Source organism: Lutra lutra, chromosome 4 (assembly GCF_902655055.1).
Source record: "Lutra lutra chromosome 4, mLutLut1.2, whole genome shotgun sequence".
NCBI lineage: Eukaryota > Metazoa > Chordata > Mammalia > Carnivora > Mustelidae > Lutra > Lutra lutra.
In genome coordinates, this window is record NC_062281.1 from 189,138,255 (window position 1) to 189,165,757 (window position 27,503).

General features: G+C 57.5%; 1 protein-coding gene across 2 annotated transcripts; it reads right to left on the minus strand.

The window, feature by feature from the left end:
• Positions 1–1,271: 1,271 nt before the first annotated feature.
• On the minus strand, positions 1,272–27,288 carry PLOD1 (procollagen-lysine,2-oxoglutarate 5-dioxygenase 1). Of its 2 annotated transcripts, none has more exons than XM_047726512.1 (19): positions 27,076–27,288; positions 18,342–18,433; positions 17,110–17,243; positions 16,618–16,781; positions 15,496–15,608; positions 14,948–15,011; positions 13,251–13,348; positions 12,262–12,363; positions 11,539–11,670; positions 9,979–10,100; positions 8,860–8,964; positions 8,303–8,428; positions 7,887–8,028; positions 7,156–7,269; positions 6,503–6,568; positions 5,894–5,998; positions 4,213–4,359; positions 3,362–3,487; positions 1,272–2,117 (listed from the first exon to the last, which is right to left on the minus strand). In XM_047726512.1, exons 1-19 carry the CDS (start codon positions 27,155–27,157, stop codon positions 1,962–1,964), a joined length of 2,190 nt encoding a protein of 729 aa, XP_047582468.1. In that variant the 5' UTR covers positions 27,158–27,288; the 3' UTR covers positions 1,272–1,961. The 2 variants fall into 2 exon arrangements, with proteins under 2 accessions (XP_047582468.1, XP_047582469.1); XM_047726513.1 differs by having other exon boundaries at positions 27,082–27,287.
• Between the last annotated feature and the right edge of the window lie 215 nt (positions 27,289–27,503).

Consider the following 27,503-nt stretch of genomic DNA (forward strand, 5'->3'; position numbering starts at 1 on the left):
TGGGGCATGTTAAAAAGACCAAACACTTAAAATTATCTTTAGAACATACAGAAAACCCCAGAATGTCTTTTGAAGCGGTGAAGTCCAGCCCTGCGAAGGCTGGGAAAACCGGCTTGTACAAGCTGACCCCCACCACCGCCCACACCCTGCCGACCTGCATTCTCTGATCTCATCTGTGGCTTGTTGGCTTCAGCCACCAGGGCTAGAGAGTGCTCCTGGGAACCTCCTCCCCTTCCAAGACCCTGCATAAATAGCATCTGCCCACCAGGCTTCTGTCTCGCGCTCCTGACATCTGGGGCAGGTTAATTCCTTGGGGGAGGGGCTGTCTTGTGCCCTGTAGGGTGGTTAAGGGCATCCTGGCCTCTACCCATGGGTGACAGCTGCCCCCCTTTCCCGGGTGTCACAACCAAAAATGACTTCAGACATTGCCAAATATCCCCCAGTGAAGGAAATCGCCCTCGGCTGAGAAGCACAGCGTCTCAGAAGACCCAGAAGCTTCCGCTGCTCTCTGCGGTTCTTCCGGCCACTGAGACACTTGCCACACTGGGTCACCATGGACCGTGTTGCAATTCGGATTTCTGGCCCCACTGCTGACTGCAGGGCACCTCGTGGGGAAGGGACCAGGCGTCCAGCGACATCACAGTCAAACCCCTCTCCTTTACCACTTACTTCTGTGATCCTGCTAGGCTTCCCCAAGCCTACAGTTCCTCATCTATAAAAACAAAATGACAGGGCGCCTGGGTGGCTCAGTGGGTTAAGCATCTGCCTTCGGCTCAGGTCATGATCCCAGGGTCCCGGGATCGAGCCCCGTGTTGGGCTTTCTGCTTGGCAGGGAGCCTGCTTCTCCCTCTCCTTCCCACCTGATGGAGAAGGGAGATGTTGGCCCTCATGATTAATGAACACCCAGAAATGTTATCAGCGCTATAGGCAGAGTCTGTCCCAGGAATGCTGGGGGCTACCAGGAGCTCTGTGTTCTCCGAGATTCCTGTTTGGCGGGAAGGGTGGTCAGAAAAGGCTTCAGGGAGGAGGGAACACTTGCAGATCTTGAGAGAGGAAGAAGGAAGCCCCAGCAGCCCATGCCCAGCTCACAGGCAAGGCTTTCTGGAACACACAGACGATTCAGGGATCACAAACCACCGTATTTGGGAAACACAAGCCACCAAGTCTGCTGACACGGCCTTTCTGGCCAGCCAGGGGGCTCTTAGATATTCTCCCTACAGACACTCGCCCTAAGACGCCCACACTCACCCACACAAGCATCTCCCACTCCGTGGTGTGAATGACCTTTAATAGAAACTCTCCTGTTTCTGACCGTCCATCCCTCCCTCCGGAGGCGTCCAGGACAGGGTGACGTGCTGCTGTGTGTGGGCATCTCACTCCCCCCCACCACCCCTACGTCAAGGACGAATCTGTGGCATCGACACCTTTCCCGTCTCCCAGGAGATTTTCTGAGTCATCGTCTCCAGGGAACGAGGCTCTGCTCCCAGGATAGGAGCGGATGAGGAAGGGGCTTCAGCAGTCCGAGGGGGCAGGGAAGGGTCTTGAATCTGATCTGAGTCTCTGTGTCTGCCCGGAAGCTTGGAGCAGACGTCCTAGGGCTGTCTTCTCGCCCCTAGAGCCTCTCTGGGCAGCTGGCTAAGTCCTTGCTCTGCTCAAGTCCAGGCCACAGAAGAAGCCAAGGAAGAGGACTGGGTTTTTTCAGGAAGCCAGGAGGGAAAAGGACAAGTTGCTACAAAGCAATGAACACGAACAGTGTCTCCCTGGGCTGGTCCAGAGCCCCAGGAACGCCCCAGCCGAGGAGGTGGGCTCTGCCTCTGGCTCGTGGCCGAGTCTGTCCAACGGTGGCTCCAAGAGCAATGGAGGTCAAGAGCCTGGAGGCCGGGACCCCGAGGCCCCAGAGTGCTGCTGGGCAGTGGTTGTTGGCAAAGAGGAAGAGGTCCGAGGCGGCCTGGCCTGGCCGATTAGGGATCCACGAAGGACACGGCGATGTAGCGGGTGCCCCTGGTGGTGGGGAGCCCCTCGTGGTAGTGCGTGAGTCGCCCGGGGTGCATGAGGGTCCAGCCCTTCCGTGGGGCTCGGATGGAGCAGTTGTAACGCAGGAAGCGACAACCCCCACCCTAGAAGATGGGAAGCGTCAGAGGAGGCTGGGCCCTTCCCACACCCCCACGCTGGATTCTCCCTGCGGCCCCCCTGCACAGCCGCCTGGGACACCTTGTGGAGTCACGGCCACAGCTGCCTGAGGAAGACACTCAGCCAAGACAGAGGGAGCCAGAGCCCCTGCCTAGAAGTCAGGTAGCCCTGGCCTAATGCCAGATACGTGCTTGCTTAACCAACTTTCTGCCTCACCCAAGTCGCAGTTTCCCTTTCTGGGAAATGGGTGTTAACCTCACGGGTCATGAGAGTTCAGTGAGACGAGTTAAAGCTTAGGAACGGCATTCTCAACCGCCGCACTGTGGACGTTTGGGGCCAGAAAAAAATTTTTTTTTAAATCGGGCCAAAAAAACATGTGACATAAGCTTTACCAACGTAAACATTCTGAAGCGCGCCCACCAGGGGCGAGGGCATTCTCCCTTAATGGGGGCTGTCCTGGGCGCCCCAGCCTCTACTTGCTGTCAGCACCACCGCCACAATTGTGACAACCAAGAATGTCTTCAGATATTGCCAATGTCCCCGGGGGCTGAGGGGCTGGGGGACAAAACTGTCCCCCAGGAGAACCCCTGTTTACATGGTAAACTCTCAAGAAAATGAGAGGTGTTTGTATGGGTGTCCTCAGCCCAGGACTGAGTCCCTGAAACACTCTGACACAGCAGCTTAAGGCATGAGTGAAGGAATGAATGAATGGCCCCCAGCTGATCACACCCAGAGGCCTCCTGTGGGGCCTTGAGGCCCCCAGAACTGTCCCCTCTCCATCCCCCATCCTCCTGGTTTCCCCAGCTCTCCTCCAGCCACAGGCCTGAGCCCCACACCCGGGCTGACCCCATCCCTCCCCAAGGAGCCTTCTTACTCCCAAGGATGGAAATTCTACACTCTGCATCACCGACGGCTCTCAGGCCTTGAGTGCTTACTGGGTGTCCATGGAAGCTCTCCCCTGGATGAGCTCATGGAATTCTCACAGCATTTCTACGGAGGAAGCCCCACATTTCCCCATCTAAGATGTGGGGAAACTGAGAGCCTAAGACACATGCCTGAGGCCACGGAGCTGCAGGGCCCCAGGTCCGCGCAGGCTGACCTCCGACTCCTGTGCCCCTGCTCCGCTCCTTCCCTACAGCATGGAGGCCTTCTCTTTCTCTCCAGTTCTCCGGCCCCGGGTCGCCTGGCCCCTGCCACCGAGCCCTCCTCCACCACCCTGTAAGCTGCCCACCTCGTAATCCACGCCGACCCGGTTCAGGGCGATGTTGATGGTGAAGGTGGAGGCGTCGTGGTGCGGCATGAGCGAGGGCTGCTCGTCCGGCTTGTAGCGCACGACAAAGGCCAGGTCGAACTGCGCCTGTGTCGAGGGAAAGGGAACCGGCTGGAGAGGGGCTGACCGAGAGCAGGAGAGGCCGGGCTGCACAGAAGGGACCCCTCATCCGGTCTCAGGGGACACTGGCTCCCAGCGGGCAGGTCTGTTTCACACAGTGCTCCCCAGAGCCTGGCCCAGGGAAGGTTCTCGGTAAAAATGTGCTGAGGGAGGAAAGGACAGAAGGAAGGGAAGGGAAGGCAAGGGAGAAGGGAGAGGGAGAAGGAGAAGGAGAGGGGAAGGAAGCAGGGCAGAAGGAGTGAATCAAATTCTTGCAAGCCTTCGTGGCAACTAGGCAGGCTGCCAATTCCTTGAGGGCAGGGCCCAGGCAGTGGGAGCAGGTGTCTGGAGGAAAGCGTGTGCACAAGACCGTGAGAGAGGGAGGAAAGGAAGGCAAAAGCCACAGGGGTGGTCAACAGATTCTCGGTGGGAAGCTGGGAGAGGAATGGGTGCCCTGGCTTGCCAGCAGAGGCGTCACAGAGGAATTTAAGGACACGGAGGAGGGAGTCCTAGGGGTGAGGTCAGAGGCAAGGTGGGCTGGCCCTACCCTGGATCCTTCCAGAGGCCCCCTGACCCCAACCATGGGAGGAGACAGCACTCCCACCTGGCGACCAAACGCTCAGGCCTCTCCCGAAAGCTGGGGCTGCTCTCTCTCCTCCCCCCAAGCCAGTCCAGCCCTGCCCCCATCCCGGCCACCTCCCCGGGGCGCCCACCCTGGTGTAGTAGCCGGGGTAGAGCTTCTCCGTCATGGGGGCGATGTACTCCACCAGGAACTTGTGCCATTCCCGCTCAAAGTTGATCTGGTTCATGTGGATGTCGATGGTCGGCACGTTCTCGTAGCCGCCCTGGATGCGGTTATCCTGGAAACGACCGAGGGGAGCCTGGTTAGTGGAGACCAGAGGTGGCCGCCTGGTGTGCGGGCTCTCTGACCCCCACCCCGGCCTGTGAGCGCGATGGGAAAAGGTCAGGGTACAGGGCCAAGGGAGGGGGCTCCGCAGAGAGAACGGAGGTCACTAGTCTGCTGACTGCGGGTTAATCAACGAGGGAGGATGTTTAAAAGGAGAATTTGAAGACAGAGACTGTCCTGCCAGCTGGAGGAAGCAGGGCCATGAATTCTGCCCCAGGAGCTAGGGGTAGGACCTCGAGCCTCAGAGGAGACCCCAGTCCTGGCTGACATCTCGACGGCAGCCTCGCGAGACCCTGGGCGGAGGACCCGGCTAAACCACCGGGGACTCCTAACCACAGAAACCCGTGGAGGATTCCTGGGTGTTGTCTGAAGCCACGAGGCTCTGTAGGGATTTGTGACACCACAGAGGAAACCAGTGCAGAGGGCCCGGGTTAGCTCGGGCACTGGAGTCCCAGCGCTGACCTGGTCCCTGGAGCACGAGGGCCAGCCAGACCCCAGAAAGCCTGGACTATCCCAGTTACTGGCTTTCAGAGTTTAGCTCAGCCACTAAAGCATGTGGCTTAGGCTGAGAACCGGAACCACAGGGTGGTCCAGCTGCCAGGTCAAAGGTTAGTCAGAGCCGTACAGGCCCAGAGGGTCACGTGCCTTTAAAAGTGCTCCCTAGGGACACCTGGGTGGCTCAGTCCCTTAAGCATCTGCCTTCAGCTCAGGTCATGATCCCAGGGTCCTCGGTCAGGCTCCCTGCTCAGCAGAGCTTGCTTCTCCCTCTGCCTGCTACTCCCCCTGCTGGTGCGTGCTCTCTCGCTTGGTCAAATAAATAAATAAAATCTTAAAAATAAATAAAAGTGCTCCCTGAACTTGGGGCTCCTGGGTGGCTCAGTCAGTTGAGTGTCCAACTTGATTTCGGTTCAGGTCATGATCTCAGGGTCACGGGATCGAACCCTGCATCAGGCTCCATGCCAAGCATGGAGTGGAGCCTACTTAAGGGTCTCTCTCTCCCTCTCCTTCTGCCATCCCTTCCCCTCCCTTAAATAAAAAATGTTCCCTGAACTTTCCAAGATGAGTACAGGTACCGGATTCCTCCTCTGGGGAACGCACAGCCTCTCGGCCTGACATGCCACTTGCTTCTGCTGTCTGGCGAACGTGGCACTCATGTTCCTAATTCTTCCTCATCCCACTCTTGCTCAGTCCTCTCCCATGATTCACCCAAGCTGGGGAAGGAAGCTACGTCATTCTAATAACGAACCAGAAACTGGAAATCTAGCAATTCCAGATTAAGACGGCTCCAGGTCACCACGGCTTGTGGTCATGGCAGCATGGGCACCCACACTCCACCCCATTTCTCAACGTTCCCCTACTCTTAAGTGCCAGAACCACCCGTCTGAAGAGCCAGAGAGGGTGGCTGGCTCGCCAGGGCAAGAGCCCAGAGGGCAGGTGTTGGCGGAGGGGCAGCCCCCCGGCCCCCCCAGCCCAGGCACCGCACCCACCTTGTTATCTCCCAGAGACCACTGGCCGTAGTGCTCCATCTCCTCCACCAGCTCGTCACAGGCCACCTCCGTGAAGATGGGGAACCAGTAGACGTCTGGGCAAGGCTGGGGAGGGCAGGGACTCAGTGATAGGGGTCTAGAGGGGCCCCGCTGCACCTTCCCCTGCCCCCATAAGCAAGGACCCTCATGCAGCCCAGGCCCTTCCTCACGCCCTGTCTGCCAGCTGCTAAGGGGGGAAGGAAGCAGAGCTCAGTGCTCGCCCTTCTCAGCCGGGGTCACAGAGCTCCTGGTGCAGGGCCAGGAAAGGAACGTGCACAGTTTCTCGCTACTGGCCCCTGGTCCCTAGCTGAGACCACATTTGGGGATGTTTTTTCTCTTTCTCACCTGGGCCAGAGGAGAAACTCAAGGTTCCCAAGGCCCCTGCAGACTCCAGCTAGGAAGGGCCAACAGAAGGAAGGGCCATCCTATGACCCACTCCATAGCCCAAACATTGCTGGGGCCCAGAAAGGTGCCTGGGGCAGCTAGTTTCCTCCCTCTGCCCTTCCTCCCTCTCAGCAGGTGCAGGGTGGAGATCCAGGACCTTTGTTCCCAGAGGTGCCCAGTCCTTACCGTCTCTACCAGCTTCCCCGCCAGGGCCTTGGTGTAGTTCTCGTGGATGTACTTCTCTTTCCAGTCCTGGGGGGGGTGGGGAGCAGGGGCAGCTGGGATCCTCAGGCCTGGCCTGGGCCAGCTGGGGCTCACCCCTTGCCCAACTCCAGGGGACGCTGCAAGAGGCGGTTCCTCCCCCCAGGCCCCCTGCAATGTGGGTGAATGTGTGCCCGCAGGAGCTGGTGTCTGCACGTGTACCTACATGCATGTGCAGGTGTGCGTGTCTGTGCGTGTACCCACGTCAGCCACAAGCTCGCAACGCCTAGGAATGTTGTCAGCACTTTCTCCTCCTCTGATCTTCACAACACCCTCAGAAGTGAGTGAGGCTGGGGTAGTATACCCATTTTAGAGCTAAGAGAACCGAGGCCCCAAAGACAGAGAGGCTCAAGGGACTGTCCACCGTCAACGGAGGCCTGACTCCTGATCCTTCCTCCTCCACTAGGTGGCGCTGCCGCTCAAGAGCCCTCCCACGTCCTAACCAGTCCCTGGGGTGGAGGAAAGCTGGTGCCCCACGGGGTCCACAGCCTTTCTCAGGCTAAGCAGGAGCCATCCCCCCAGCAGGCTCACAGGGGTCCCTTCTTCTCCCTCCCCTGCCCGTCCAGCTAGGGCCTCACCTCGGGGTTGCTGAACACCTCCCAGAGGTCGTTGTGAAGGTGGCTGGTCTGGTAGTTGTCCAGGGAGAGCAGGTGGCCAAAGGTGTGCCGGTTGGTCAGGAACATGAACACATCCTGGGGAGAACAGGCCGGATGGAAGAGACACCCCCACCCCACAGTCCCATGCACGGCCCAGGAGAGGCTCAGTGGCAGCCTCCTCTGCCTGTTAAGTTGGAGATGAGGGAACCAAGTGTGGGTCACCTCATCTCATCTCCCCAGCACCCAGCCCAGGCCTGACACGGGATACAATCAAGGAGGGCTTCCTGGAGGACTGAATGGCAATGAAAGGATGAATGTATGAAAGCAAAGGATGGCGTCTGCTCCTGATGTGTTTTGGGCATGGGGAAAAAACATCACTATGCTGTCACTTTTTTAAAAAATAACCACAAAAACATCCTGGGTGGGGCACGGGGGGGGGGAAAGGGTGTCTCTCAGGCACACTACTTGGGTATATTTAGGTGGAAGTTTAGGGGTTTTTTGGCTCTGTTGAAAATGTACATAAAACAGAGGGGTGCGGAAACTGGGTCCACTGAAGTGATCCCCATGGACCCCAAGGACCAGCCCTCATGCCTGCTGCTCCAAGTGCCCCCCACCAGGCCCTGGCATCTCAGAAACTCCAGGGCATAAGGTAGCAGACACAGACCACCTTCTCCATCAACAGGGCCTCCTCTGAGTGCCCAGCCCAGGCCGACCTGCTGACGGATATTGGCACAGAAGGCCATGTCGGGGTCCAGCTTCCTGTGGTGGAACAGGTCTGTCTGCTGCAGCTCAGCCCGCAGGGCACTGCCCTTGATCAGGTAGATGTTTGAGATGTATGGCACGTTCCAGACGCCACTAAGGGTGAGAGAAGAAGATGGAAGCTGGCCGCAGGCTGGTCACAGGCTGGGGGCCAGGGCCCCAGGGCAAGGGGGAAGTCACAGGCTGGAGGGCACAGCAATGCTGATTTGGGCACACGGGCCCAGGATAATTGTCAGGAAGTCCTTCCGTGTGTCTGACTGCAGTCTTCCTTGCTTTGGGTCCAGCAGGAATTTGAGGGCAACAAGGACAGGACTACGGTGGGTGGGTCGTGGACGACGGATGGGGGGGTTCTCATCCCACAGGTACTCACACACGCCGGCCCTGCACAATGTCCACATAGTCCTCGGAGCGGGCGTAGTAGCCGTCCGCACTCAGCGCACCCCAGAAGTTTGACCACAGCCTCCCATGGCGGGTCATCAAGGGGGCGATGACGTTCCTGAGAAAGAGAGCACCTCAGTGGGGTTCCCCCGTCCCACTGGGAGTCCAGGGCAGATATAACTGGATGTGGGGAAGGACAGGGCGAGGGCCTTTCAACCTGCAAGCACCCCCTGGGGCAGGGCCAAGAGCAGGGGTGGGAGGGTGGGGGGTGGGTGGGTGGGGGTTGGCCCAGCTGGGGCCCCCACCCCCTCCAACAGGACAGTCAGGGGCAGAGGGAGGGAGGGGCGGTGTGGTTTGTAGCACGGAGGAGGGAACATTCTGGAGCAAGACGAGGGTGCCAGGCTGGGACAGGCCCAGGGTAGGAGGCGAGGCTGAGGTGAAGGCGGAGAAGGCAGGACGGCGGGGTGGGCCCGGAGCGGGAGCAGGATCGGGGATCTTGGAGGGCCTGGTGCCGACTGCCAAGGCCCACCCGCAGCCTCCCTTGCTCACTTGTTCTGCTCGATCAGCAGGCGCAAGATTTTCGGCTCAGTCAGAGCCACGTCGGCGTCCACACTGAAGTAATAGGTGCAGCTCCGGTCCTGCCGGCACAGGTCCCTGCGAGTTGGGGACCTGGGGTCAGCGAGTTTGAGGCTCGGGCGCCAGGGTCCCAGAGAGCCCCGCAGCGGGGCTCTCCAGGCCTGTCCCTGTCCATGACCGCAGGGAACCAGCCACCGGTATTTAAAGGGGTAGGGCAAGCCCCGGTGCAGGCTCGGACCCAGACCCCGGGCAGCCAGGCTCTCAAGGCGAGAGCTTGCTCAGCATCCAGAGCTCACTCAGCAACTGGTATCAGGTGCCCTAAAAACGCTTGTACTGGAGAGAGCATGGCCCCCAGCTTCCTACACTACCCAGGGCTAGGGGGTACACTGGTCCTGCCCTTCCGAAATGCGGCTTGGTGACCTGACCCGAAAGCCTTATGAATGTATGTTCTTTTCATTTATCTGGCCCCAGGGCTCAGCAGACTGGAGTCCACGGTCCAAATCCAGCGCCTGCCTGGTATGGCACAGCTCCTGAGCTAAGGAGTTTTGCAGTTTTAAATGGTTGGGGGAAAAAATTTCTAAAAGTGATGTAAAAACCATATGAAATTCAAATTTCAGGGTCCATAAAGAAAACTCTGTTGGTGCGCAGTCACGCCCAGCAGGCTACAGCCACAGGGCCGAAGCATGCGGATTTACTACCTAGTCCTTTCCGGGAAAGCTCACCAGCCACGGTCAACAGATGACTTGTTTGTTCGTTCGAATGATTGGGGAAAAACCAGAGATGGTCTCTGTCAGCTTATTTATCTACTTCTGGCCCTTTGGTTCTTCCTCTTTTTTCAGATTTCCTTCCTGCACCCAAAGGATACTGCTCGGCCCCACCCAGGAGCCCCCAGGTGGTCAGGGCAGAGACCATTTCCCCATTTGACAGACAAGGACACTGAGGCCCAGAGAGGGGCAGGAACTTGCCAGAGAGCACACACAGGCTTCTGAACGCCTGTCTCCTGGCCCTGATGCTCCTCACACCATGCCCCCCACCCTCCCACCCCCACTACCGTCAGCAGAGACAACTGTGATGCTCTGGTCCCCAACTCACGCGCCCATGTTCCTGGCGTCAGCGTTGGCCATCCGAACCTCAGGGCCCACCAGTTTCACGGACGGGTACTCGCCGCCATGCTCTGCCAGGAACTGCTCCACTTGAACCTTGTGGTGTGGTTCCTGGGGTGGGGGATGGGAGGGAGAGGATGGGGACACAGGTTCCACCCCGCCCCCCCAGGACCACAGCATCCTCTGCGACTACAGGCCACTCCTCTTCGTTCCCGGCACACTCTTGCTGGCCATTGGCTTTCCTACCACCAGACCTTTGCCCATGCCAGGCCTTCTGCCTGGAGTGCCCTTCCCCAGCCATCCTTGACCATCCTCCCCTGACCAGGCCAGGCCCACTGGCCTCTTAAGGGCCTCTGTCACTAGGACAGCACCCCTGATCCACAGGCCCCATATCCAGAGTCATTTTTTCTGGTCTGGAGTACAGCCCAGGGATCTGCTTCATTGCAAAACACTCCAGGTGATCCTTGGACCACCTTGGAAAAACAACAGTCCACACCAGGGGCCCCTTGCCTGGGAAAGCAGAAAGAACAGGACGTTTAGAACCAAACCCAGGATTTAGAGTGCAGCCCAGCTCTGCTACAGTCAGCTGTGTGACCTTGGGCCAGGCACCTCTCCTGTCTCAGCGCTCATTTCCTCCCTTGTGAAATGGAAGGGCGATTGTGCCCCCCTCGCAGGGTCACTGTCAGGAGTCGACAAGTCAGGGCACACAGAAGGGCCCAGAGACGGCCTGTGATGACTGTCTTCTTCCACACCAAGTCACAAAGTCGGAATTCATGGCTGTGCTGTTTCATGTCTCCAGGGCAGCTGGGAGCCTCCCACGGGCCGGGTCCACACCCTCCTCCTCTTTCCATGGGGCACAGCTGAATGACCGTCTGTGGCCCAGGCAGACCCGAGCATGGGGCCACAGGGCCCTGGGCATGGGGTGCAGACTGTCAGAGCTGAGAGGTCTCAGAAAGCGCTGACACTAGGTGGGGCAGTGAGAGGACATTTAAGACGAGGAGCCTTGACAACAGGGAGGACCGTAGAGTGTATCTGGTGTCCCAGTTATGGAGACTGGGAAAAGCAAAAGCAGAGCTGGGACCTGATCCAGCTAAGAAGAAGAGGAGAGGGAGGGAGCTGGGAATACTGAGCCCGGGCCTGCTCCCCACAAAGCAGCAGGCCTCAGAGCTCTCTCCGATTCCCTAGAAGGTACACAGGGCAGAAGAACCCATCTGTCACTGAATCATATCAGGAGGACCTGAATGAGGCAGGGAAAGAAACCAGGCCAACATTGACAGCTAGTGTGTGCCTCCCCCGTGGCAACGGCCTCTGCGTCCCACATGCCCACCTGTGGAACCCCTGCAGCAAATCCACGTGGTCAGCACACTTCTATCCCGATTTGAGAGATGAGAAAACTGAACACAGAAAGGTTGAGGACTGTACCCAAGGTCACACCTGTACCCAGCCGGGCCGCCTCCATCTGGCCCAGCTGCTGCTGCTGCAGCTAGTCCCAGAGATGTCCAAGGCCACCCCGTGAGGTAGGCCTGTACGCCAGCCACCTGCTACTCACGTGGTTGTGGATGAAAAGCCGCATCTGTTTCCGGGGGTAGTGGAGGCGGAGAAGCCGCTGGAAGAACAGGGATAGGAAGGGCGTGGGCTGTTCGATGAACACGCCGACCAGGACCGTGGGCAGAGCTTCATCCTGCATTGGGGGGGGGGGGGTGCGTAGTGTGAAGGGCTGGCAATGTCCAGCCACCGGGCCACGGCTGAGCCCCTACGGTGGCCCAAGGGACCCAGGGCCCGAGGCAGAGGTGTGCAGACTTAGCAGGAAAGGGGACGTGGGCCAGGCAGCTCCAAGCAGCCACGTGCAGGCAGGCAGAAGCAGAGCCCAGCGGGGAAGCAGAAGGGAGCAGAAGGAGAAAGTCCCAGCCGGGCAGAGTTTGCCTCGACTTGGACCCAGGACCAGCTGATGGCCTGCTGTCAGAGGGCCTGGCTGGCATGGGTTTGAAGTGAGCTATAAATGAGGAGTGAGGTCCTTAAGATGAGAGGGGGCTCTGTAGGAGAGGAATCGGGCGAAGGAACCAGAACTTTGGCATGGCTGGGGGTGGGGTATGAGCTGGAGCCATAAGTAATCTGAGAAGGTTTCCAGGAGGAGGTGCCTGGGGGAAGAGGAAGATGGAACCCCAGACGGGAAGGTGACCCTTTCACCTCCCACCAAAGACAACAGCCTCTTCCAGAATCACTCATCCTCCCCATCCAAGGAGACTGAGCCCCTTACGCCTGGCAGCCGTACCCCAATCCCCCTGAGGCTTCGCAGGCCCTCATCACACACGGCGCAGCCTGTCTCGAAGGTCCAGAAGCGCGGGATGTAGTTGCCCAGGTAGTTCAGCTGCAGCTGTGGGGAAACGTGGGGTCTGAGACATGGGGTCCGGGGCCCGGCCCACCCATCTGTACCTACTGAGTCACATGTCCCTCAGCCCCTGGGGTACCTGCACCCCAGCCCTCTAAGGGGGCAGGAATGTGACTTTATTTGGGGCAGGTTTTGGAGAGAATGTTCCGTCTCCCTGGAGATCACCAAAGCTGCTCCGAGGACAGAGTGGGGCTTGGCATGCTGCCACGCCTCATCTCTGGATCTGCCAGGAGCGTGTAAAATGCAGATCGCTGGCCGCCCCCCACGCCAGAGAGTCCCCCTGAGCAGCTCTGGGGTGGGGTCAGGAAATCTGCTTTCACACTCGCCCCATTCTCTCCTGGCCACGTGACTCTGACACACTGGGGGCAGGGGAGGGGGCCAAGGACCACACTTGAAGCAATTTGTTGTGAGCCAGGGCTGGCTCCCCAGGGCCCATGAGGTCTGGCTCTCACCCCAGCCCCTTCTGAGCCCCAAGAGCACAGGAACCAGTCTGTCCCGCTCATGACTGATTCTGCCTTATGTTCTGGTGCAGACACTATGTAAATGTTTATTGCCTGAAGAAACAAGTCTGCCCTGGGAGGACGGGGTACGGATGACTCAGGTGGCCCAGCTGAGGCCCTGATGGGGACAGTGACCTCTTCTGTGTCTTGTGGTTGAGCAGGGATAAACATCACTGACCACCACAGCAAGGAGACAAGGCACCACGCTGAATTCAGACGTGAGGACAGAAGTAGTGATGTGGCAACAGGGCCCCGGGGTGGGGGGGGAGGTGGCCCTGACCCCAAGGAGAAGCCATGGGATCATGGTGAAAACAGACTCGAGCCTCTGGCCCCTCTCTTGCTCTCTACCCACGGGCTGCGGCCTCCCCCTACCTTGGTGGGCCCATTGCCGTGAATCAGGACTGGGAGGGTGTCGTAGGCAAGGTTTCTCGCTCTCACATGGCCCATCTCGAACTTGAGCACGACCTCATCTAGGGGTCAGAAAGCACAGACACATCCAGCGTCAGGCCCAGGGGATAAGCTCAAATGCTGGCTCCCGCCCAGGGCATGTTCCAGGCCACCAACACCACCTCTTTGAGCCTCGAGTTTCCTTGTCTGTGAAATGGGGTTAAGAGTGGGAGGAGTCCATGCTGGGCAAGCACTTAGCACCCTGCCGGGCACATGGAGTCCATAGCAACCCCCAGAATTTACTGTGATGACTTCTTGGAGCCGGAGGTAGGGGAGGGGACAAAGCAAAGAACCTGAGACATCCCAGCTCCAGCTCCAGCTCAGAGAAAAGGCCCCAGGACAGGGCCTGGGGGTGTGCAGAGCAGCACTGAGAATACACCAGCCCAAAAGGAAGCCCTGGGCAGGGTGGGGGACAGATCCTGTCCTGGCGGAGAGGATTCCTCCGGCAGGGTCCTAACCCCTTTGCTCTGACCCCGTTAGACAGCAGGAGGAAGCTGCCTGTCTGATAGTTATAAATGCAGAGGGGCCCGTCATCAGAGGCCTGGAAGATACCAGGGAGGGAGGCCCTCTGTGTGGGTGATCACGTGAGGGGGACCCTCCGTGCAAGCTCTTGGCTTCCCCAAAAGATGTTCTGGACCCGGCTTCTTAATGTAGGTCCTTGCACTCCCAGAAGCCACAGACAAAAGGGTGTGGCTGTGTCTGCACCTTCCAGAGAAAGGAGTCATAGTATTGACTGGATTCTCAAAAACCAAGATTCCATTTACCCTGTAAAATCACCAATTAGTGGGGCACCTGGGTGGCTCAGTGGGGTTAAAGCCTCTGCCTTCAGCTCAGGTCATGATCCCAGGGTCCTGGGATCGAGCCCCGCATCGGGCTCTCTGCTCAGCGGGGAGCCTGCTTCCTCCTCTCTCTCTCTGCCTGCCTCTCTGCCCGCTTGTGATCTCTGTCTGTCAAATAAATAAATAAAATCTTTAAAAAAATCACCAATTAGCTATTGGGTCTAACTATTCCTTCCTAAAGACAGGAAAATGAGGCCTAAGGGTGTGCGTGTGTGTGTGTGAGAGAGAGAGAGAGAGACTTGCCCGAGGTCACCCAGGAAGACAGGCAAAGGACTGTTGTCACCAGCCACAGATTTGGGGCCAGCCCCGGGGGGTTTCTGGTTTTAAGGACCAGGCAGCCTCTCTGCTTCCTAAGTCACCTATCACCTCCTGTCAGCTTGGTCCCTGTGCGTGCCCAGAAAGCCTTCGCCTGGGAGGGGGAAGGGCAGGGAAAGAGGGGAGCCCGCTCACCTGTAAGAACCAGGGCCCCAGGACAGGGGGCAGGTACCCACGGTGTGCATTGCCCAGCTGCTCCCAGGCTGAGTGGCTGTCCCCTGCCCAGGTGTCCCGCAGGCTCTCACACTGACTTCTTGGTCCTCTTTTCTCCACCCCTAGAGATCCACAGCTCTGCCCCAGGGCATCCAGGTGGCCTCTGGGGACCTCAGGACAGGGCAGGTGACCTCTCAGCACAATGGCCACAGAAGAACCAGCCCATCCTCCTTGTTGGGCTCAGGCCCTGCCTGGAATCTTTACCTCCTTCCTAACATCCCTCTCAGGATCCCCCTCCCTATGGAGGCTGCTCACCCAGGGCTCCATCCAGGTTCTGGAAGATACGGCAGCGGTGGTCCAGGGTGATGTTGATCCGTTCCTGCAGGAAAGAGGAGACCAGGCTGCAACAGGGACAGGCCCTGGTGGGGGATAGGGCCCCATCATGCCCAGTGTGGGGAGCCTGCCTCCTACTTCTGCCACTTGCTCTCCCCAACACCCACTCTGCCCTGTCACACTGGTGCAGCTGGCCACCCTAGGATCTACTGGTCCAGTGGCTCTACTCGCAGACAACCAGGGACTTTCTGAGTCTGAAGGCATCTAAGGAAAATAGCTAATCTGAGTACAACCACCAGGATGACAACAAATTGCTTATTTTTTGCTTTACTGTCATTTGCTAAGTAATATAAATACATTAATTTAATTCACACAACATCCTTATGGGAAAGTACCACCATCACTACATTTTACAGATTTAAAAAATATAGCACAGAGAGGTTGGATGACTTGCCTAAGGTCACACAGCTAGTAACTGCCTACGCTGGCATTCAAACCCCAGGAGCCTGGCCCCGCACACCGGCCCTTACCCTCTTCTCTGGGTCCAAGAAGATCTTGGTGTAAAAGAGCTGGTCGCTGTCACTGTCCTGGCCTTCCCACTCGGCCACCAGTTTGCTGAGGTTGGGGGCATAACCGATGAAGCCTGCGGGTTGGTGGGGGACATGCAGAGACAGACACTTAGCTTCCGGCCTCCAAGTCAGGAGCCTCTTCCCAGCATCCATTTTCATTCACCTCCCCCTCCTTCCCCTTCTCTTAGGAGCCCTCCTGGATTGAGTGGAGGTAGTATCTCCAGGCTGAAAGCACCCTGCTAACCAATGCCACTTGGTGACAAGTTCCCACTGAGCTCACGGAGAAAGATCACGGGTGCCCACTAACCTGCACCAGCTCAGGTGCTGGGCACCACACAGGTAGGTGGAGAATGAATGGATCAGACCAGGAGTCCCTGGAGAGCAGAGCTGGTGGGGCAGAGACTAGGAGCCGCTTTTCTAGTTATCTGGGAAACTTGGCCCAGAGAAGGGCAGAGGCTGGGCCAAGGTCACACAGCGCATGGCGGCTTAGAGGAAAAAGCCCACACAGCATCTTGGCCACAGTGCAGATTGGTAAGGATAGAAGAGAAGGGGGAGAAGGGGACAGACAGGTAGAGGGAGTACACCGCCAGCCCTGGCCAGGACCAGGCCGTCTAGATGGTGCTAACTCTCCCAGCCAATGGGGAAACATGGCTGCCAGGGGGGGACCCTCTTCTGAGGCTAAAATACAGATTTTATTCCCCATGCAGCAAGAAGCCATTGACGTGTGTGGATATGTGCTGCTGGTTGGAGAATGGCCCGGAAGGGGTGAGGGGAGAGGCTGGCGGAGCAGGGAGACCACTGCAAATGGCCAGGAGCCAAGTGAGGCAGGGACAGTGGGGGTGGACAGGAGGGTGCAGCCGACAGGTCTTTCAGAGTTGGGAGGGGCATGACGGGTCCCCAGACTGAGGGGCGGGGGAGGAGCCACAGGAGAATATTTAGGGGGTGACTGCGGTTTTGCCCTGTGCAGAAGGGTGGCTGTCCACGAGATGAGGCCGATGGCAGGGGGGCTACCCTGACGGCAGCGGAGGGACCCCTCCGGAGCCTGCCCAGCCCTGTCACGCTCTCTGCACCCAGGCTCCTCACCTCCAGAGCCCAGGAACCTCTTGCCGTCGGACACGGCTGGGTACTTGGCCTCCAGCCTGCGGTCCGGGTAGATGAGCTCCTCGGCTGAAAAGACCACCTGACTCCTGGCCTGCCGGAACTTCTTCAGGAGCTCTCGAGGCCCCGAGGCAAACACCACATCGTAGCTGTGGCCAGAGCCAGGGGAGGCAGGAGCAGGACAGAGGTGAGCAGGGGCTCATGAGGGTACCTCCTCCCACGTCACCCCTGGGATATGGATCTGCCCTATTATCTCTGGCCTGGCCTGCAGGGTTTCTGCCTCCCCTGGGCAGATCCCCTTGCCCATCTTCTCACCACCAATGGAAATGGTCTTTTCTGGGCTCAGGGATCCCATAAAACTATAGGCAACCTTAGCTAGAGTGATCCCCCCCTCTCCCTTATCCTGCAAGGGCCTCATTCTAGAATATTCCATCTCTCTGCTGAGGGGCCCTGCCCAGGAGGCCCCCCGCCATCTACCTGTCTGTGAAGAGAATGACCAGGTTCTCCTTGTCTGCATGCTTCTCCAGGGCTTTCTTCAGCAGCCGAACCTTCAGCCCTCCGCCAGCCGACGACCCCTTCTCCCCAGTCCAGTCCTCCCCCAGGCCCAACGCCTGTAGAGAAAGGCCCCTTAACATGGGCTTTTGGCGAAGAACTATTTTGCCAGCCAAAATTCCACCCCCACCGGGACAGTGACCATCTTTGCCTGTGTCTGCCCAGGACCTCCTCCTTCACCCATAGGGAAAGCATTCTACAATGTATGTGAGGCTGACTGGCCTTGGGGGGAGTCATGTGACCACATCTGACCAATCAGAGTGTTCCATCTTTCCCAGGACCATGGTTTTCAGCACCTGACCTAAGCATGGCCTCAGAGTCTTCCCTGGGACTGTTCTGTTCAAACTAAGGAAAATCTGTCTAGTTCTGCTCAGGTTGAGAAGCGGGGCATGTGGGTCTGTGGCTGGTGGTCACCTTGCCACCCTGCAGAGAAAACATGTCTACTAATGAAGACCAACAGGACCTAGAGATGGAAAGACGAAGCCCTTACCATGCAGCTTGAACCCCTAGATCCAACTATACCTGAATCAACCCTCTGCTTCAACCTCATTCATGTGAACTAATCCATTTTCTTTCTGGCTTAATGCCACTAGATTGCAAGCTGTATAGGCAGTACCATGGTCTGCCTTGCCCACCATCTGATCCCCAGTGCCTACCACTGTGCCTGACAGAAGGAAACACTTGACACACTCTGCTGAATAGAGAAATATCTATCTTCCTGCAGGGCTAAGCCCCACACACTGCACACAGAGGACACCAAGGGGACTGGGCATCAGACTGTCTTTCTTTAGAGCAGCATTTACACAGGTGCAGTCTCCAGACTATGGGCCATCCCAAAATCACCTGGGGGGGGGGGGCTGGTGGAAATGCTGGTTCCAAGGCCCTGCCTTCTAAACCAGCCACACACACCCCCTCCTAGCGTGAGCTTGGCCACATACTCCTGTCTCACTTCCCCCACTCTCCCACCTCCGGCACCTCCCACACTTTGACTATGTTCTCCCCCTCCTGCTCTTCCTAACTCGTCCTCATCTTAAGAGCTTCCAGAAGCCTTCCCTGTGGCCCCCATCTGTTTGGGAAGGGCAAAAGCCCAGCTCCTAGACTCTCCCACCACCCCCTGGCTGTCCTGCCCCCTCCGCCCTGCCCGGAGAGCCTCTCACCTGGATCTTGTAGTTGAAGAACTGACCCGAGCGCTTGAAGCGCCGGAACCCCTCCGTCTCCCTCGTGGCCACCGTCAGGACTAACAGGTTGTCTAGGGACAGAGAAGGGCGTGATGAACAGCACTGGAGAAGGAGGGGCGATAGGCAGGAGTAGATCCTTGTCCCCAGATGTGGCAAATTCCGGTAGGATGTGTCCTCGTGTCCACCCATTATAGACAAGGGCCCAAGGCCCAAGTAGGAAGGACATGTTGAAGGTCAGCACTCAGGTCTCCCGATTCTCCTCCTGAGTTCCATACCCCTGGGAACTGAGCAACCTGACAGGAGGCGTCCAGAGCACGGGTGTCTGCACCTTGCACTGTGGGGCTGGGTCTTCCTGGATTTAGGGGGCTCTGGCCTTGCGGAGGGGTGGAGGCAAAGATTCGCCCTGAATGCTGGACACCCAGGAGGACCTCTCTGGTCAGCGCTGGCTAGATGCCCAGGCATGGCCACCGCTCTCCATGCCTGTGCCCAGGGCACACACTGTTTGTCTAACCCAACAGTCTTTCTTGCTGAACTTCACTTGGCCACCACTGGAGAAGCTATGAGTGGACCCTGAGTGTTAAGTGATTCAAAATCCCTAGCTTTTGAGGCACCTGGGTGGCTCAGTCAATTAAGCATCTGCCTCTGGTTCAGGTCATGATCCCAGGGTCCTAAGATCAAGCCCCGTGTCAGGCTCCCTGCTCAGTGGGGAGTCTGCTTCTCCCTCTCCCTCTGTCTGCCACTCCCCTGCTCATTCTCTCAAATAAATAAAATCTTTAAAAGAAAGAAAGAAAGAGGAAAAGAAAGAACGGAATCCTTAGCTCTGACCACACCAGCTGTAGTATCTTTTTAACAAGAGACCTCTTTTGGGCTCTGTAGTGTGGCTTCACCTTTGCAATGGAACCTGCTGGAAACAACACCCCAGACAGCATCTCGAGGAGCCCTGGGAAAGTCCCTTCCAGATCACAGTTTGAAGCTGGGTTATCTAAGGAACAAAGGCTCCAGAGCTGGTCTGCCTGGTCAGAATCCAAGCTTTGCTCCTTACCAGTCCTGTGACCTTAAACAAGTCCTTAATTTTTCAGGGCCCCATTTTCCCCTTTGTAAAACAGGGACGATAATAATACAGTAGGAGCATCTGGCTGGCTCGATCGGTCAGCAGAGCACATGACTCTTGATATTGGGGTTACGAGCTCAAGCCCTGTGTAGGGCATAGAGACTACTTAAAAAGAAAACAAAACCTAACAGTACAGCAGTCCCCCCTTTATCCGTGAGAGATGCAGTCCAAGACCCCCAGAGGATGCCTGAAACCACAGAGAGTGCCAGACCCCATATATACTGTGTATTTTCCTGAATGTCCCGATCTAGGATACAGTTTAATTGTAAGTCAGGCACAGTAAGAGATTAGCAACATAAAACAGAACGATAACAATATAGTGTAATAAACACTCTATCAATGTGACCTCTCTCTCAAATGACCTGACTGCACTGAGCTCCCCTCTCTTGTGATGGCGTGAGATATAAAAACCCTACATGACGAGGGGCACCCGGGTGGCTCAGTCCGTTAAGTGTCTGCATTAGGGTTAGGTCATGATCTCGGGGTCCTGGGATCGAGCCCAGCACTGGGCTCCCTGCTCAGCAGGGAGCCTGCTTCTCCCTCTCCTTCTGCCTCTTCCCCAGCTTGTGCTCGCTCTCTCAAAAAACCAACCAACCAGCCAACCATACTACAGGACAAGAGGCGAGAAGATGAAGTGTAGCTCTGTGACACAGTCAGGCTAGTACTAACAGGTCCTCAGAAGGAGGATCATCTGCTCGCCCACGGATAACTGAGACCCCTGTACCTACTTCAAGGACTGATCAGGGAGAGGAAAACACCTTGCTCTGGCATTCAAGGTCCTCCCTGATGGGCCCAGTGACGTACTCATTCCCTCCACTGAGACGGCCCTCTACCAGCCAGGGTTCTCACCTTACTGGCTCTTCCCCTTCTGCCCCAGGTCCCCCTCTCACTCTACCCTTTCCCTAATCTTCCTCCAGGTCCCAGGGCCAGTGACAGTGACACCCCTTTCCTGCCACCACCTCTATGAAGCCTTCTCAGATTTCTCCTGACCTTTCCTGCCCTTAGAGGTAGGACCCCCACACCCCTCCTTCATAGCACTCATTACTGGTTCCCTGAGGTCCAGGACATAATGCTTTTCTGGGTGAAGAGACCCAGCAGGTGGCCAGGCCAACACAGGCCAGTAAGGCCTTCCTGTGCACCCAGGCTCTGTGAAAGCAAGAGGAGCCCGGGCTCAGAGAACAAAGGGGTCCCGCCGGGCGGAGCTGGCTGAGCTGGCAGAACCGGGCAGGCTGCTGGCCCCAGAGCAGGGGGCGGCCCGGCAGTTTGGGCAGGAATCCACTGGAAGTGGCCCCAAGGATCTGGGGAGGGAGGGGTGGATTCACTAGGCAGGTGTGGAGAGGGGAGGCCTCCCCACCTGACCGCGGGGACCAGGAAAGCGGGGTGCTGCTCCCACTGGAGGAAAGTCTCCCCCAATTCTGGCTTGGATGGTTAAGTGAGGAGAGGCGAGTTGCCAGCTCTGAGGCCCTCCTGTCCTTGGCAGGGGCTGCTGGGGACAGGAAAAGTGTCACATTTCATGGATGGAAAAAGCCAGCGTGTGTGTCTGTGTAAGGTGCTGGATGGGGGCTCCCGCAGTCAGGCTGCAGGGAGAGGGCAGAGGGGATGTGGTGGACATCTTGAGGCTCCTTTTCTGAGTTCCCTCTACCAAATCGTGGTACCAGATGGCTAACCTTTACTGAACACCTTCGGCTTGGTTCTAAGCCCTTTATTGGTCCTAACCCCCTCCTCCTGGTGAGCAGCTTGCCCAAGGGAGCCAGGAAGTAGTAACACCAGTATGTGGACACAGAAGCCTGGACCCAGAGTCCCCCTTAATCCCTGCACACACTGCCCAGGCCCGGGACAGTGACCAGCTCTCTGTCTCTCCGTCTGTAGAAACCCTCACTGTGGTGGAGGAGAGAGCCCCAGGCCGTGCCAGACAGCCCCCTCCAACCCAACAACTCAGTCTGCCTCTTCTGTTTTCCTGGATGCTGCCATGCGTCCCCCCAGAACCTTCACAAATCTAGTGCCTTCCTCCCTGGCCGAGGACGCGACCAGGTCACCCAGTTCAGAGGTCCCAAGCCTGCCTGCACAGCAGAATCACAAGAGACGCTGTGAACTCGACTCCTGGGCCCCAGAACCAGAGGGCTGAGATGCGCCCAGAAATCCGGATTTATCCTACATCTCCTGGGTGATTTCCGAGTCAGCCACATTTGGAAACCTCTGATCCAGCCCATCTCCTGGTCCTCACTCTGGGCCTGGGGGTGAGTCACAGCAAGAGAACTCCAGGAAGGTCCCTCCTCCAAGGGACCCTGGCATCACCTCTCAGCACCGCCCACCCCCCACGAAAGCTGCCTCATGAACTGAGCCTTTGCTCTATTCCCTTGTCCCGCCTGCACAGCTCACTCCTCCTCCTAAAGAGGCCTTAGCCCTCCCATCAGCAGTGTAAGAGGGTTCCCCTCTCTCCACATCCTCTCCAACATCTGCTATTTCTTGTCTTGTCCGTTTTTGCCATCCTAACTGGTGTAAGGTGGTACCCCAGTGTGGTTTTGATTTGAATTTCCCTGATGGCTAATGATGTTGAACATTTTTTCATGTGTCTGTTAACCATTCGCATGTCTTCTCTGGAGAAATGTCTGTTCATGTCTTCTGCCCATTTTCTGACTTGATTATTTGTTTTTCGAGTGTTGAGTTTGAGAAATTCTTTATAGATCTTGGATATCAGCCCTTTGTAGTGTCATTTGCAAATATCTTCTTCCATTCCATAGGTTGTCTCTTTGTTTTGTTGACTGTTTCTTTGGAAAACAGTGTGGATGTTCCTCAAAAAAGTTAAAAATAAAGCTACCCTATCACCCAGCAATTGCACTACTGGGTATTTACTCCAAAGATACAGATGTAGTGAAAAGAAGGGCCATATGCACCCCAATGTTTATAGTAGCATTGGCCACGATAGCCAAACTGTAGAAGAGCTGAGATGCCCTTCTACAGACGAATGGATAAAAATATGGTCCATATACACAATGGAATATTACTCAGCCATCAGAAAGGAGGAATACTCAACATTTGCATCAACATGGATGGGACTGGAGGAGATTATGCTGAGTGAAATAAATCAGAGAAAGACAATTATCATATGGTGTCACTTACTTGTGGAACATAAGGAGTAGCATGGAGGACATTAGGAACAGGAAGGGAAAAATGAAGGGGGTGAAATCAGAGCGGAAGACGAACTATGAGACTGTGGACTCTGGGAAACAAACTGAGGGTTTTGGTGTGGGGGATGGGTGAGCCCAGTGATGGGCATTAAGGAGGGCATGAATCGCACGGAGCACTGGGTGTTATCCGCAAACAATGAATCATGGAACACTGCATCAAAATGAATGACGTACTGGGCGGTGACTAACATAGCATGGTAAAAAATATTATTAAAAAAGAGGGGTGCCTGGGTGGCTCAGTGGGTTAAGGCCTCTGCCTTCGGCTCGGGTCATGATCCCAGGGTCCTGGGATCGAGCCCCACATCGGGCTCTCTGCTCAGCGGGAGCCTGCTTCCCCCTCTCTCTCTGCCTGCCTCTCTGCCTGCTTGTGATCTCTCTCGCTCTGTTAAATAAAAAATAAATAAAGAAAAGAAAAAAAAAGAAAAAAAAAGAGGCCGTAGTCCTTCCTCCATGAAGCCCTCCATCATTTCCTCCCCTTATCTGGTGCGCCGTTGGCGTGCCCAGCAGGTGGGACACCAGTACAAACCTGTCCCTTCTCCCTTTGCTGGGCCAGACTCACGTCTTCATCTCCTTGGCCTCCCGCCCCCTCCCCGTGGCTGGGACTGAGTGTGAGTCTGGATGTCTGGTGTGCACTGTCTGGCCTTAGGGAGCACGTTGGGAAGGTGATTCTAGAAAGCATAGCCATCAGCTGAGCCCTTAGGAGACATCACGCGCTACACGAAGTGTGCTGCGTTCACTATCACCTTAACTATCGACATCCCATGTGGCGGGCGGCACTTCTATTCCCCCTTGTGCCTGTGAGGAAACTGAGGCACAGAGAGACTAAATACCCCTTCAGAGGTTACAGAGGCTTGAAGTGAGAGGCGAATGAGCTGGAATTCCAAAGGCCCGTGTTCTCGGCCTCACCGTTTTCCTGGCCGACATTCTGGAATGCTGCAGACCGAATCCAGCATGTCCAGCCGCCCTCGCTCAGGCCTCCCTAGCGTGGCCGGACACTCAGCTCCCGTCCTGCGGCGGGCATCCACCCAGAGCACAGGGCACACCACGGGGCGACACTGAGGAGGGTCCAGTTCCAAGCACCAGGCCCAGCCCCCCTGCATTCTGGCTGATTCGGCCTGGGGCTCAAGCCCGGGTCTGTGTGAGGCCTGACGCCCAGGGCTCCAGGCCTGCTTCCCTGGACAGACAAGCTGTGGCTCCAGGATCAGCAGAGGTGAGCAGGAGGGAGCAGGGCAGAGTCGCCGACAGATTGCTGGGTGAGTAACTTAGCCTCTCTGAGCCTGTCTCCTCATCTGTAAAACGGGGTCCTAGCAACCCCAGTACCGTCCTCCAGAGACCTGCCTGAGGACTGAAAGAGCTAATGTCTGTGAAGTGCGTGGCGCAGGACCTGCCCATGGGGGCCACACAGGTTCTTGTCATAGGGACCCTCCCCGGAAAGGAGGCCAGCTGCTGCCCTCGGGGTCCCAGACCCAGAAAAGCTGTCTTCCTTCCAGAGGGCAAGAATGATGGGGAGAGGCTGTGCCCAGGGCCCTGCGGGGGTGGGGTTTAGGAAGACACCTCTCTGGGGTCCAAAGATGAGGCTGAGAACCCAGGCCTGGGTTGCTTTGCTACAGCTGATGCCCCCTCCTCCCCAAGAGGGGCCAGCCCACGCAAGGCAGAGGAAGGCTCTCCAGGCACCATCGGGAAGCCGGGTCTGCTCTCTGGGGCATGGGAATGAATGAAGCTCCTCCCCCATACAGAAGCCATAAAGCAGGTGTGGCAGAATGTCAGGAGATGGGGATTCCCAGTGCCCAGGAGCCAAGTGTGATTCTCCTGGGTCGGGCGCCCCACTCATGTCAGTCCCCTGAGGTCTCCTCAGACACTCCCCCGACAACACAAACACACACACACACACACAGCTGGGCCTGCCTGACTCCTGGGATTTTTCCATTCCCTGCATGGAACAGTATGACCCACAACCCCCACCCATGCCCTATTGACCTCCGGGAGTCTCAGAATTGCAGCCACCAGGCTCCAGCTGGTCCTTCCCTCTCCATGGCCAAACCCAGGCCCTCAGGGCAGGCAGGGAACAGTAATCAGCCAGAAGCCTCTACAAGAAGGAGAAAGGACCAGGGGGCATCTGGACTCTCCTGCTCCCAACTCTATGAAAATTTGCCTGTTTGGATGTTGCTTTGCTGACAGCCTTTTTCTGTCCCCCACAGTGGACTGGGGACACCCCCCCCCCACACCCCGCATAGGTCAATGTCCTCTTTCCCAAGCGCAGGGCATTCTGGAAGAGGAGGATTGTATCTCCCCCATAAGATTGGGCATCTACTGAGGAGAGGAGCTCTGAGTCCTCCCCTAAAATTGGGAGCTCCCTAAAGTGAAAACTCCATCTTCCTCTCCATGTGCCAAATCCATGTGTGTTTGGGTACGGGGTGGACAAGCCGCCAGGAGCACCATTCCCAAACCTGCCCCACTCTTCCCCAAGAGGCATCAGCCCACACTCCTCAGCAGCTGCCCCATCCCGGCCCAACCAGGGGATGGAGGAGCTGGCCTCTCTGGCAGCTGCTGGAGCGTCCCTGCCTCCGGACCCCTGTCAGTGGGCCTGCAGGACAAACTACCCTCCCACTCTGTCCTAGCCAGCAGGCTAAAGTTGAACAGATTCCTCCAGACAGCATCTCCAGGCAACAGGGGTCACAAGCAGCGGGTCTGAGTCCCAGTGAATGACTCTACCGCCAACCACCTACAGCAACCGGTGACCAGGTATTTAACCTTTTGGGGCCTCAGTCTTGCTATCCGCAAAACAGGGATAATGATTCCTTACTTATCAGAAGGGTCTGAATGGAGTAGGAGAAGCAAAGGGCCTCAACTTGACAGTGGCTTGATATTAGCTCCATGTCTGGCCACCCCTTACTTCTTGTCCATCAATCTACTATCTACTTAGTATCTGCCGGGTGCTCTACCTGGACCATCTCAACGACACACAGGATCCTGCACTCTCAGCGGCGGCTACCTTCCATGAACTCTGTCCCCCCCATCACCTGCTGCTGGGGGCACCTAAAGCCCCGTCACTGATTAGGTCCCTCTGACTCTGGGGGCCTCGCTGGGGGCAGCAGGAGTTTTCTCTCTTGGAATGGTCTGGGGGTGGACGGAGCACATGTCAGCAGAAGCAAGACAAAGAGAGGCCCAGGATACCAAGGCTATTCTAGAGCTCCAGTCTCCTGACCAGTGAGTAAACCCAGGCCACAGGCCTTTTGCACACACCACCAGCCCAGCACTGTGCTCAGCACCTGCCTCACTGGATTTTTTTTTTTTTTTTTTTTTACCTGATTCACTATCCTGCTGGGATAATCCAGAAAAGCAGGCAGTGCTGGGTCCAAGAAAAAAAAAAGGCCTGTATAGGCCAGGCATAGAGCTGAACCCTCACCAGCAGGCCTCATCCCATACAATCCTGGCTAGAGCACTAGGACTCGGGTACCACTCCCCCCAGTTTGCAGGCTAGAACACCAAGCTTCATGGAAATTGGTCACCATGGGCTTTACCACTGGGAGATGCGTGGCCTTGGGCACAACCTGGCACAAAGAACGTACTCAGAAATGGCAGTTCCCACCCCGTCCCTGGTGAGGGTCTAACACAACACGATCCTGCCCCCTCCGGCTCCTCTCAGAGGTTCAGCAGGCAACCCTGGAGGTGACTGGGGGAGGGGTGGGGTGGACAGGGGCACCCACTCAGAACAGTGGGGCACACTCTGAAATCCAATCTGCTTTGGGGTTGGAGAAGGAACATGACATGCGGAGCCCAGCAGATCCGGAACCAACCATTCCAAGACGGTACAACCCTAGGCGGTCAGTGCACCTGTCTGAGCCTTTTCCTGCCCTGCCACCTGGAGGGAGTAAGACCCACCCGGCAGGGGTAATGCAGACCACAGGGGCCCCAGACAGAAGTGCACATGCCTCTGCCATGGGGGACCCCATGCCATCCCCACCCCCATAGCTGGGATGCCTAGAGGCTCCCACGGAACCAGACACCCCTGAGAGTCAATCCTGGTTCCAAGTCCCCCACGTTGTGTGATCTTGGGCAAGTGAACGGACTCTGGAGCCTTAGTTTGCCCAGCTGGAAAAGGGGGATAAAAGCAGAGCACACGGGAGGTGGAGATCACCCGTCAAGGCTGCCTGGCCCATACACAGTAGCCACTGTCATTACTACTGAGACAGCTCTTATTACTTGACCCTCTCCACGCCCCTCCCCTCCTGGCCACACGACGCGGGAGCCGCAGCCCCAACAGGGGAAGTGATTCGTCCAAGCGGCCAGCGAGTCAGTGGCCAAGGGACCGGAACCCGGATCTCCTCGGAAGCCCAGGCCTCCCGTGCAGACCGGCAGCCCCCCCACCCCCCAGGCTCCCGGCCCCCGGCCCCGGCCAGGCCCGCGCCCTCACCCTCACCCTCCGGCTTCGCGTCGCCCTTCGCTTCGGCCAGGAGCAGCCAGGCCAGCGGGGCCAGGAGCAGCAGCAGCCGCATGGCCGGGTCTGGGGACGTCTGGCCGGCCCGGCGGCGCTCGCAGGCTGGAACTTTCGCGACGGGGCCGGCGGTCCGGCTGCCACGCACGGGGCCCGCCCGGGGGCGGTGTCGCACCGCCCTCCTCTCCCTCCTCGTCGCCCCCGCCGCCGCCGCCGCCGCCCGCCCGCCCCGGGGAAGGGTTTTCCCGCAGACTCGCCCGAACCCCGGCCGCTCCGAGCTGGGACGGCTCCCGGGTCCTTCCGCCGGCCGGTCCTCCGCCCCGCCCTTCTCCCGGGGCTTCTCCGCCGCTGGAAGTGGTGGGCGGGAGTTGGGGGTGGGGTGGGGTGGGGGAGAATGTCGGGAGTTC

Bases quoted from the DNA above. Each gene is read 5' to 3' on its own strand.
- PLOD1 (XM_047726512.1), bottom strand. From the start codon at position 27,157: ATGCGGCTGCTGCTGCTCCTGGCCCCGCTGGCCTGGCTGCTCCTGGCC. The intron at 18,434-27,075 runs GTGAGGGCGCGG...CTCTGTCCCTAG, and splicing joins CGCGAAGCCGGAGGGTGAGG to ACAACCTGTTAGTCCTGACG. The intron at 11,671-12,261 runs GTACGGCTGCCA...CCCCCAATGCAG, and splicing joins GAAGCCTCAGGGGGATTGGG to GATGAAGCTCTGCCCACGGT.